This window comes from Symphalangus syndactylus, chromosome 10 (assembly GCF_028878055.3).
Source record: "Symphalangus syndactylus isolate Jambi chromosome 10, NHGRI_mSymSyn1-v2.1_pri, whole genome shotgun sequence".
Classification (NCBI taxonomy): domain Eukaryota; kingdom Metazoa; phylum Chordata; class Mammalia; order Primates; family Hylobatidae; genus Symphalangus; species Symphalangus syndactylus.
Window position 1 is genome coordinate 59,905,375 of NC_072432.2, and position 12,070 is coordinate 59,917,444.

The 12,070-nt window shown below is 39.5% G+C and overlaps 1 protein-coding gene across 1 annotated transcript in view; it reads right to left on the bottom strand.

Annotated features, from left to right (window-relative positions):
* FRAS1 (Fraser extracellular matrix complex subunit 1) overlaps positions 1-12,070 on the bottom strand; it is a 471,835-nt gene that overhangs the window by 299,935 nt on the left and 159,830 nt on the right. The window contains exon 3 of the mRNA XM_055297229.2: positions 5,572-5,679. Within this exon, the coding sequence (XP_055153204.2) occupies positions 5,572-5,679 (108 nt within the window). The remainder of the gene's footprint in view (positions 1-5,571; positions 5,680-12,070) is intronic.

Genomic DNA, 12,070 nt, shown 5'->3' on the forward strand with positions numbered 1-12,070 from the left:
AATTTTCACAACAACTTTATTAGGTAAATGTCATTATTACCTGCACTGAGGTTTGCAGCCAAAACCTCACCATGTAATGCCGTGCTCCTTTGCATGGCATTGTCTTTTGTGCAGACATATTCTCCAGAAATCCTTAGACAAGACAGCTTCTGACAGAACTGGGTTAACTATTCCAGGTTCTAAATACCTTTGTGTTCTTTCTCTCAATCTTTTTCTGTCTGTCTGTCTTTCTGTCCCTATCCAGCTAGCTATTCTATATGAATATAAGATATGGATATAGAATCCATGACCTGTGATTATAGAATGAATAAATGATAGATGATAAAATATGTCTTTCAGAATTGCCATTGACACTAGGTTATTTCTAGTCAATCCATAGCCAAAACAAATTGCTTCAAAAAGGTAAAAAATGATAAAAAGAAAAACAAGTTATTAACAGTAACAAGCCAAGCATGATGGCTCACACCTATAATCCCAGCACTTTGGGAGGCTGAGGTGGTTGGATCACTTGAGGTCAGGAGTTAGAGACCAGCCTGGCCAACATGGTGAAACCCCATCTCTCCTAAAAAATACAAAATTAGGTGGATGTGGTGGCACATGCCTGTAATCCCAGCTACTTGGGAGGCTGAGGCAGGAGAATCGCTTGAACCCGAGAGGCAGAGGTTACAGTGAGCAGAGATCACACCACCACACTCCAGCCTGGGCAACAGAGTGAAACTCTGTCTAAATAAAATAATAATTTAATTTAGGAACAGTGGTGATTCATGAACTTGTGCCACATACTAATGTAAGGGTACCACAGCAGATTTGAATAACAGCAACACATGCTGCTGAAATCCCAGAGGAAAACTTAAAAGCAACATGGTAGAGTAAAAGTCACACTGGGACATGAGCCAAGGCCCAAGGTTCTTGACATGGCCATACTACCTCCTAGCTCTGGGTAAGTGACTAAACCACTAAAAATCAGTTTCTTTATTTACAGACTGAGGAAGTCTGACTAAATGATTTCTAAATATCCCTTCTAGTTCTTCCATTCTATGATCCTATTTCATTACTTGAAATAAAGAGCCCAAAAGCTCTGTGGAATATTTCCACGATCTTAGAGTTGAAAAAGTTTCTTATGGTTGGATCATCTGGTGCAAGCCTCTCATTTTACAGATAAGGAATCTCCTTCCTTAGAGTTCATGCTCTCTGATTCCTATACTGCCTTCATCCACAAATTTGCTGATCACTGTCTCACATTCACTTAGTAAAGACTTGATACCTGGATCTCTGTTTTTTTTTTCTACCTGTGTCTAGATCATTCTAGACAACTTCAATGCCCATTAAAATGATATTCTGTCTTTGTACACTCTCAACCACCTCAATTCAAGCGATTTTCATCTCTATTTCACACAGCCATAGCCAACCTTAAAATCTGTCCACACTCCAGTGAACCTGGGCCTCCTGGTTTTTAGCACCCTCTCACCCTTATTTCCTCCAGGGAGATCCTTGAGCACTTCTTTACCTTCCAGTCTTTCAACCCCCAGCTGGCCTCCCATTCTCCTATTCATGTTAGCCTCAATGTCCAGCAACCACTCCTAATTCACTTACTCTGTCTCTCCTCCCCTCTAACTCCCATCTCTTCAATTTCTCTCTCTAGTCTGGGCTATTACCCTTTCCCTCCTAAAGTGATTATATGTCTTTCATGGTAATATCAAAAACTAAAAAGTAAAACAAAACAAAACACTCTCCCTTCCCTTATGCGATCATTCCAAAAATCTTGACTAGGTGCCTTCTGTGTGCTGCGTACTATGCTGTTTGACAGGCTGCAATAGTGAAGACAGCAAGATTCCTGCTCTCAAGGAGCTAAGAGTCTGGAGGAAGAAGTAGATAAGTCAACAGGCATTGCAGTCTAGTCAAGGGGTATGAATAGAGCAAGCACAAAGTGCCACGGAAGCACACCGAAGGGCTTGATGGTTGGGGATGGGAGATTCAGAGAAACCTCTCAGATGTAACGCTGCCTACCTAAGGCCCCACTTCTCTCCTTCCCCCTCGCAGTCAAGCTCCTAAAAAGACGGACTTTATTCAGCCTTCCTTTCCCCACTTTCCATTCACTCCTTATGCCTCTGCAATACAGTTTCCACTCTCCCCACTCCATTGAGATCAACCTCAGCATGGCCACTGGTGGCCTACATGCTGCCAGATCTGAAGGGCCATATTAAGTTCTCCTCTCACTTACTCCTTTAACTGTACTCAACACAGTTAATACGAACTTTCTGGGCATCTTCTACTCTCCTTGGTGACTATAATATTACTCTCTTCTTTGACCATTTCTTTCCTTTCACCCCTCTGACTACAGCTTCTCAATCTTCTTAAGCACTTTCTCTTATGCTCACCTCCCTTTAAATGACTGTGCTCCCCAAATTCCATCCTTCGTCTTGAACCCTTTTCTCACAAAATCTCTTTGGATGAGTTCTTTAATTCTACATGTTTGCAATACTATCTATGTGCTGATGACAGCTACATTATATCTCCAGCCCCATCTTCTCCTCTGAGCCTTAGACTTACATATCCAGCTACCATTCTGACATATCCACCTGGGTCTTTCCCAGACATTTCAAACCAATGCATCCCAAACTGAAATCGCCATTTTTCCCAGATGGGCTGTTTTTCTTAATTCTCCTGTATTCTCAATATCAGTTGGTGACTCAGTTAACCAACTAGTCATGAAGCCATAAATATGGCAGTCGTTTCTCCTTTTCCTTTCTGTCACCCTCCTACCTTCAGCCAGTTCTGCTTATTTATCCCCTAAATTCTTGTCACACCTGCCCTTATCTCTTGATCCCTACACTACCAGTGCTCCAGTTCTGCAATTCATCCTCTCTGGGTGATTCTCTCATCCTCTCAACTGATCTCCTCATTTCTAATATTATGCATTATCTTTGAAAAACCAGAGATACTTTTTTTCTAAAAAAGCCGGCCATTCCACCCTTACACCTAAAACCTTTGTTAGCATTCTATAACCTTAAAAATAAAATTCCAAACTCCATACTACAGCATACAAGGCTCTGCATAACCTCATAACCTCAAACTTACCAACTCTCTAGCCTCATCTCTCATTAATTCATTCATTCAGTCAGTAAAAAAAAAAATTACTGAGTGCCTACCATGTGTCAGGTGTTATTGTAGGTGTTGTGGATATACAGAGAATGAAAGAGACAGTAAACAAAAAATATCAATAAAATAGATAGTAGTTAGTATCAAAAAGAAAAATAAAGTCTGGAAGAGGAATACAAAATGTGTGGTAGGGGGTAGAGATTTGCAATTTTAAACAGAACGGCATCCAGGCAAGACTTGAAAGATCAGGCAATATATGTATACATATATGTATATAAACACACATCTCTATGCATATCAGGTACACTTCTGCCATAGAGCCTTTGCACTTTGCTGTTCCCTCCAAAATTTTTCCTTCTCAGATATATACATACATATTCAGGGAACAGCAAGGAGGCTTGGTGTCTGAAGCAGTGAGCAAGGGAGAAAACAGTAGAATATTAATTAGAGGGGTACAGTAGTACCTTAAAGGACGTTGTGAAATGTTACTTTGAGTGAGAAGAGACGCCACTGGAAGCCATTGGAGGGGTTTAAGGAGAGAAGCAATATGATCTGAGTTCAATTTTATTAGGATCACTGTAGCTACTATATCAAGATTACAGTGAAAAAGGCAAGTATAGAAACAGTGAAACCAGTTAAGAGGCTATTGTGAGAATCCAGACAAAAGGATGATAATAATGGAACCAGACTGACAGCAGAGAAGTCACATTTGGAATTTACTGTTTCGTGAAGGAAGAGCTGGGAGGGGGTTACTAATGTACTAGACGTGGGATGTGGGAGAAAGTGGGGAGTCAAAGGTGATGTAAAGTTTTCGGGCCACAGCAACTGGGAGAATGGGGTTGCCATTTACCAAGATGAGAAAAATTAGGGGAGCAAATTAGGAAGAGATGAAATCACAAGTTTGATATATAACAAAGATGGGAGACTTTTTCTGTGAAGGGCCAGATAGCAAATATTTAGCTTTTGGGAGTCACACATGGTCTACATGGCAACTATACAATGCTATTGCTGCAGCCAAGGTCAATACATAAACAAATAAGTGAGCCCGTGTTTCCATTAAACTTTATTTATCAATGGTGAAATTGGATTTCACATAATTTTCACATTATAAAATACTGTATTTTATTTTTTCAATCATTTCAAAATGTAAAAGCCACTCTTAGATCATAAGCTGTACAAAAACAGGCAGTGGGCCAGATTTAGTCTGCTAACCCCTGATATAGAGCATGTTTAGATTTCAGCAATGCAATCTATGTCTCCTAACATGTAATTCAGGGCTTCTTCCATGATAACACAATTCTTCACATGAAGTGGGGAAGGGCATTTTTCATGGCATTTTTGCCACCAGCTCAGATTCTGACGTGACTTACTTAGCAAGCCAGTGTTTTGTTTTTTTTAGGAATATTTACCCTATAAACATAAAGCTCCATAATATACAATAAAATCTTATCAAATTTGCCAATACTTAAAGTACCCCCAGCTTCTCAGGAATACACTCACGCAGAAATGAAGGAATACTCTTAAAGGCATAACTTCACTCCAGTGTCAGGTACAAACAGAACCTTATTAGCATTAGATGGCATAAAGACTCAAGATTAATTATTGGAGGGAGCCGAAAACGAGAAAGATAAACTTTTTAAATTGACTGAATAAATAATTGGTCTTGTCCAACTATGAATAAAATAATTGGTCTTGTCCTGGGAGTTTCAAAAGTTCAAATTTAAAGCTTAAGGTTTTTTCAAAAATAGATTCACTTTAAAAAGAAAAGAGTCAGCAACTAGAAAAAGTATTATTCTAACAGAATAGATGTGTAGTCAGAAAAAAACTGAAAATTTTTAACAGAAGGGAAGGGAGGAAATACCAATCATAGACTTGGTCAAGTACAAGGAGATTTATTGAGTCAAAGACTTGCTTATGTTCCTAGGGAGCCCAATGGTAGCACAATAATACAATCAGTGGCAGACTCAAATGATATTTTTAGAAAATCTTTTTCAATAAGTCAGTTCTGACTTTCAATCCATTTGATGGTTCATGCATGTTGAAGTTAATGTCAGTAGCTTTGGCATCAGTCAGACTTGAGGTAAAATCTCTGGGCAGCAGTTTATTAATTGCATGATCACGGTTAAGTTGCTTAAAATCTCCAGGCTTCACTTTCCTCATCTATAAAGTGGGGATAAAGATACCTACCCCACATAATATTAAAGGGATAACATTATTAGGACCTTAAGCCAAGTCCCTGGTCCAGAGTAAACGCCCAATAAATGGAAATTGGGATGTTCTTAGATATGATATGTTAAAATTCTGGAAATTAGGATATTCTTAGATGCAATACGTTAAATTCTCTTCTGCATTTCATTAAGCTTCCAATTAGAGATTAGAATAAATGTCAAAAACAGATGTCTGAAATGATCCAAAAACCTGACCCTTCACTGACTTTACCAATACATTTAGGACACAATTAGGATACTGTACCTTCTCAAAGGCACATTGAGGGTTTCTGCAAACAGCAGGTTTGCAGATAACAATATCACCATGGCAACGGCAGTTCTGGCATGAATCGGGCTTCCAAATTGTGACATCCTGCAAAGAAGCATAAGCTCTGATTTAAAAACTGATCAGTCAAGGTATGAGCACACAAAAGCTGCACCATCAATAGTTCCACATCCTGGACAATTAAAAGACAAAGAAAAGTCACACGCACACCACACACAGTACTTGCTGGGCGCTGATTAAACCCCACAAGGCAATATAATCAGTATAATCCATTGCACAACAGTCAACCAACGTAGCCAAAGACAAGGGGATGCGGCAGAGAGCTGTCAATACCCAGAGTAAAAATCATCGATTGGCCTGAAACCACAGGAGGACAAGTTGCTCCCTGACTTGAAGTTTCGCTTTGCTAACTAGCAGAAACGACTGGAGCATGTTTAAAGGAAAATGACGCTTTTGGCTAGCACTAACCAGCATCCTAAAAGCAGTATTCGCCACTAGATACTATAAGCACCACAGACTTCATTTTTCAGCTCTTTGCTACTTCAACATCTAACATTCATCAGAAACAAGGATTTGAGTAAGTAGTTGGATTTTTAAAGACAGATGCACCAACACATGTATGAGTGACTATTTTGTGCCTGGCTGGGTGCTGGGCATGTTGAGGTATAAATGAAGCATAAATGTGGGCAGTATCCATAAGGATCTCACAAATTATTTGGGGTCATGAACATGAGAGAACTAAATAAACATAAGTTAATGTTACTATGTTATTACTCCACAAATTAGAAAGGAAAACAATGGTCACAAACAGAAAAGTGAACCCTGGCTCAGTTAAGGGTCTCAGAAATTCCTTCCCTATTTCTCACCTTCCTTCATGCTGAATCCACATTAGAGTTGTGCCCATTTTGAAGTAACTTTGAAACCAACTATGTCACAGCTTCCACAGAAACCTGTTTCTGTCCATTGAAAGGCTGCTCTGATGACTTCAAATTGAAACACTAAAGATCCCATGGGCTGTACTGAGATTCATTTTCCCAGAGATTTCCTAGCCCAACTTCCTATTAGAGTTGAAAGCAGCCATACTGTTTGGCTAAATTTCAAACACTAAATCTTTTTGAAGAGTGCCGTCCATGTTATTTTCTGGTTTAAAAGTGTACACTGCTCAGGTGATGGGTGCACCAAAATCTCAGAAATCATCACTAAAGTACTTCTCCATGTAAAAACCACCTGTTCCCAAAAGATCTATTGAAATAAAAAATTTTTTTAAAAACTCAAAGCCAATAAATAAATAAATAAATAAATAAATGCAACTATTTCATGGCTCATCTTTACCTCCAATGAGATAAAATGCAGAACGCATAATCTGATCCTCACCTATCTCCCTGGCCTTGACAACTTGGTCAACCCTATTGGACAACCCCAGCCTCCTCTTTCCTGGTCTCATATCTCATTCTCCCCTGGATTCCTACTCTTCCCTGACTTCCTGAGAAGAGTTTGCAACTAAGAAGCTTCTTCTAAGTCTTGACACCTCAGAGATGAATCATTCCTAACCCTTAACTGCCATTCAGGTATAGCTCTTCACTACCCCTCTGTGATCTCACTTTTTCCTGCATGCACTATTACACTGTTGTTTTGTTTTGTTTTGTTTTGTTTTGTTTTGTTTTGTAACAGCATCTCACTGTGTCATGAGGCCGAAGTGCAGTAGCATGATCACAGCTCACTGCAGCCTCAACCTCCCAGGCTCAACTGATCCTCCCACCTCAGCCTCCCAAGTAGCTGGGACTCCAGGCATGCACCACCACACCCAGATAATTTTTGTATTTTTTGTAAAGACAGGGTTTCACCGTGTTGACCAGGCTGGTGACAAACTCCTAGGCTCAAGCAATCTGCCTGCCTTAGCTTCCCAAAGTGCTGGGCCTACAGGCATGAGCCACTGAACCTGGCTCTGTCACACTTTATTGCACTCATTTATATTCCTGTTAGCCTTGCTGGACCAGACTGTGGGTGCCTGAAGTGGGAACTATCCTTGGCCTGGCACACTATAGATCCTTAAGAAGCAAGAGTTCATGGCTCCTAAGTTGCTTAATGAAGGCCTGTTCCCTCCTTTCTAAACTTTCTCACCCTGTTTTCCTTAGTCAACCAGTAGTTGAAGTCCTACTAAAATACTTTAGGGAAGAGTAAGATAAGTTTCCAAGCTCCTGACAGAGTCTTCAGAACACCAACATCCAATTAGGGTTGAGATGAGCTAGGAAACTTGTGGATGCTAGCAATGGACATTTTCACACAAAATGGCAGAAACCAAATGTGATGGTTAATTTCATGTGCCAGCTTAGCTAGGCTATGGTGCCCACTTGTTTGGTCAAACACTAGTCTCAATGTTGCTGTGAAGGTACTTTGTAGAGGACAGTACCAAGAACAATCAGTTGACTTTTAAGCAAAGGAGATGACCCTCCATAATATGGGTGGACTCATCCAATCAGTTAGTGACCTTAACCACAAAAACTGAGGTTTCTTGGAAGAAAAGGGAATTCAGCCTCAAGACTAAAATATAGCATTTCTGCCCAAGTTCCCAGACTGTTGACCTGCTCTGTAATACAGTTTGAACTTGCCAGTCCCAACAATCGCATGAGCCAATTCCTTAAAATAAATCTCTCTGCCTCTGTCTTAGAGAGATATCCAATAGGACATACATGAATATATTGTTGATTCTCTGGAGAACCAAGACTAATATACCAACATTGGTGTAGATTTCCATGGATATACACAACATTTCCAAGCAAAAAATAAAATCACCCTTTAAAGTCAAGAAATGCTAAATTCATAACCTCTCAGGGAATGTGCTTCAAACTCTGGGGCTTCTCCAAAGTCATTTAGGAAATATAAAGTCTATCTGAGGTGAGATTACATTCCCAATGTCTAGTTTACAAAAATACTGAATCAAAGCAGAAGAGCACCAGAACTAGGCTTAGAATACCTCTGAATTTCTTTCTTTTTATTACTATAGCACATTCTTCAAAATTGGCAATAGTGCGACTACTACAGTCTACTCTTAACCCAAAGAGCAATGACAAGAAGGCGAGGAAAGGGGCGGGCGCGGTGGCTCACGCCTGTAATCCCAGCACTTTGGAGGGCCGAGGCAGGTGGATCACGAGGTCAGGAGATCGAGATCATCCTGGCTAACACGGTGAAACCCCTTCTCTACTAAAAATACAAAAAATTAGCTGGGTGTGGCGGCGGGTGCCTGTAGTCCCAGCTACTAGGGAGGCTGAGGCAGGAGAATGGCGTGAACCCGGGAGGCGGAGCTTGCAGTGAGCCAAGATCGTGCCACTGCACTCCAGCCTGGGTGACAGAGCAAGACTCCATCTCAAAAAAATAAAATAATAAGGTGAGGAAAAACAAATTTTATTCCCAAGCACAATATAGTACATTTCCTGCTGATTTTAAGAAAACAATCTTGGTTTCAGGATAGAGATTAAATAAGAATGACAACTTCACAAAGCCAGCAGCTACTATTTATTGATCACTTACTTACGCTCCCCACTCTGGGAGCAGGAAGTGCTGATCACAGGGACAATTGTGGAATAGAGGGAGGGTGGCTTTTCCCACCTCTGCCATCTTCCTGCAAGGCTGGAGAAAGTATCTGTAGTCAATGCTACACAAAGCCCTTACATACATGTCAACCCTATGAAACTGGCACTATTATTATGATTTCGATTTTACAGATGAGAAAACAGGATGAGCGAGATTGAACCAGTTGCCCAAGTTCACAGAGTTCTTAGGAGACCTAAGGACTCAGGCTCTGGAGACAGACTGACTAGGTTTGAATCCTGGTGACACCATTTATTAACTGAGTCTGTTATTGAGTTAACACGTCTATGCCCAGGTTCCTCATCTATAAAATAGAAATGAGAAAGTACTTATTCAATAAGTTTATTGAAAGCATCAAAGGAGATGCTGTATTTAAAGATATGTGAACAGTGTCTGGCGCTTACTAAGGGACCATTAAATGTAATTTATTTTTAATCTAAATGTTTTCTATTATGTCACAGGCATTCAGCAAATGTCTTCTAACTATTTCATTTTCTCAAAGGGAAAACAGTCCTATAAGTACTTCGACTTTCCCATCTTCTCATTCCAGTCTACACAAGTAAAACCTAGCAGAGTGAAATTATTAGTTAATTAGGACCCTAGCATTTAGAGGATCCAGAACATTGCTGAATAAGGGAGAAATGAATCTATAAGTTGAGTTTTCAAGACAACTTGGGAAATTCAAAAAGTCTCTATCTCACTAAGCTGGCATAATCATGGGCCATGTCTTTGACCCAGACATTGGTTGGCCACGCCAGCTTATATGTGCTCCCTTAAGCTTGGTATGACTCTAAGTGCCAGCCATATTTATTTTCTCCAGATGCAACACTCTTACTTCTTGAGGTGAAGTTCTTCTCTCCACTTCAATTATTTTGACAGTGATCTCCAAACTCGAAAGCGAGTCCATTATACTTTCAAGCAGCCCTCAGTCGCTGGACTCAGCTTACTAAACTGTAAACAGTATCTTCTAAGAACATGGAGTAGGTTATTCACTTTCATTCACAAAACCATAGTTTTTCTTTATGTTAATTCAAAGTTTAAATGTATCTGGGCTTAGGAAGCCTTCCTGATATGTTTACATATCTGTCTTCCCAGCAGACTATGACTCTTCAAGCAAGGAGATCTCATTTGATTCCTCTTTGTATATCTCAAAATTCACTTAGCACAGTTTCTGAATGTTGGCTGAATTAATTAACAATCAACCCTAAGTTTGTTTACCTGCACAAATATCTATTCATAAGACTTGAGATACTCCAGATAGGTTGTGAGAGCTTAAGAAAACAGTGTTTAAATGATGTCATTACAAAATCTTTATAATGTTGAATGTTATTACTACATTGATGTCAAACTATGTTTACAGAAAAATTTTCTTCATCTAGGTATTGGACCTATCAAAAATCTTCCTTGTGTCAGCCGGGCACGGTGGCTCACACCTGTAATCCCAGCACTTTGGGAGGTCGAGGCAGGCGGATCACGAGGTCAGGAGATGGAAACCGTCCTGGCTAACGCAGTGAAACCCCGTCTCTACTAAAAACACAAAAAAATTAGCTGCGCGCGGTTGCGGGCGCCTGTAGTCCCAGCTACTTGGGAGGCTGAGGCAGGAGAACGGCATGAACCCGGGAGGCGGAGCTGCAGTGAGCCGAGATCGCACCACTGCACTCCAGCCTGGGCGATAGAGTGAGACTCTGTCTCAAAAACAACAACAACAAAAAATCTTCCTTGTATTAATATCTCTATGGAACTAAATAATGTGTTATGGTTAATTTTAAGTAAAATGAGTCCTTTACCAAGGCCTGGACAGATGGCCATGTTTTTCAGGTCTAAATCTTTACAAATCAATTATATGGTCACATAAAGTTGCTTTATGAAAGCAGAGAAGCTAGAGTTCCTCAACAGCTAGAACTTTGAATAAAGCCATAAAATCCAAAGTAATAACATTGTAAACTAAGTTTTACAGATTTTCCATGTTGCTATTGCAATTCCGACACTTTAAAATCCTCCTTTCCAATCTAACCCACTGAGCAAAAGAAATACTCTTAAAATAGCTTTTCACTAGAAGATAGATTAAAGGATTAGATTATGACAAGCCTAAAAAGCAATCCAAATATCTTTGTAAACAGCTTTTAATATTTTTAATAATATATGAATAAAATGTTCTTGCAAATAATATAATGCCTCCATCCCCAAATATCTCAAAGTAATAGCAAGGTGCTTTAAAAAAAAACAACTTGTTTCACTTGGGAAAGTATTTACGGAATATTTGATTAATGCTAATAATAAACAATAAATATATCTTTAATAAGTACTCAAATTTCTGGGGGGGATTATTTACAGAATTCTAAAGAGCAGTATATCAACTGTCAACATAAATTTTCTTTCATCTAAATGGTGTAATAACCCTACTTTAATTATTGATTAATTCATCTCATTTTAAATTCCCTTGGCTTCTTAGACCAAAAGTGAGAAAGAATAAAGCTCCCCAAAAGCTGTGTTTTCAAGTTATAAAACAGTATGTAGATATAATATTTTTGCAATAAAAATATATCTATGTGCATAGAAGCAAACCGTGGAATTATATACACCAGCAAGTGAGGGGTAGATAATTCTGTGTGTGAGTTCCAGATGATTTTTTGTTTTCCTTTATCCTTATCTGTATTTTCCATTTTTCAACAACAAAGATATATAACTTATATATATATAATTTATGTGATCTTTTGAAGTTACTTTTAAAATATAAGGTGCCCAGGCACAGTGGCTCACACCTGTAATCCCAGCACTTTGGGAGACCAAGGAGGGTGAATCACGAGGTCAGGAGTTTGAGACCAGCCTGGCCAACATGGTGAAGCTCGTCTCTACTAAAAATAGAAAAAAAAATTGCTGGGCGTGGTGG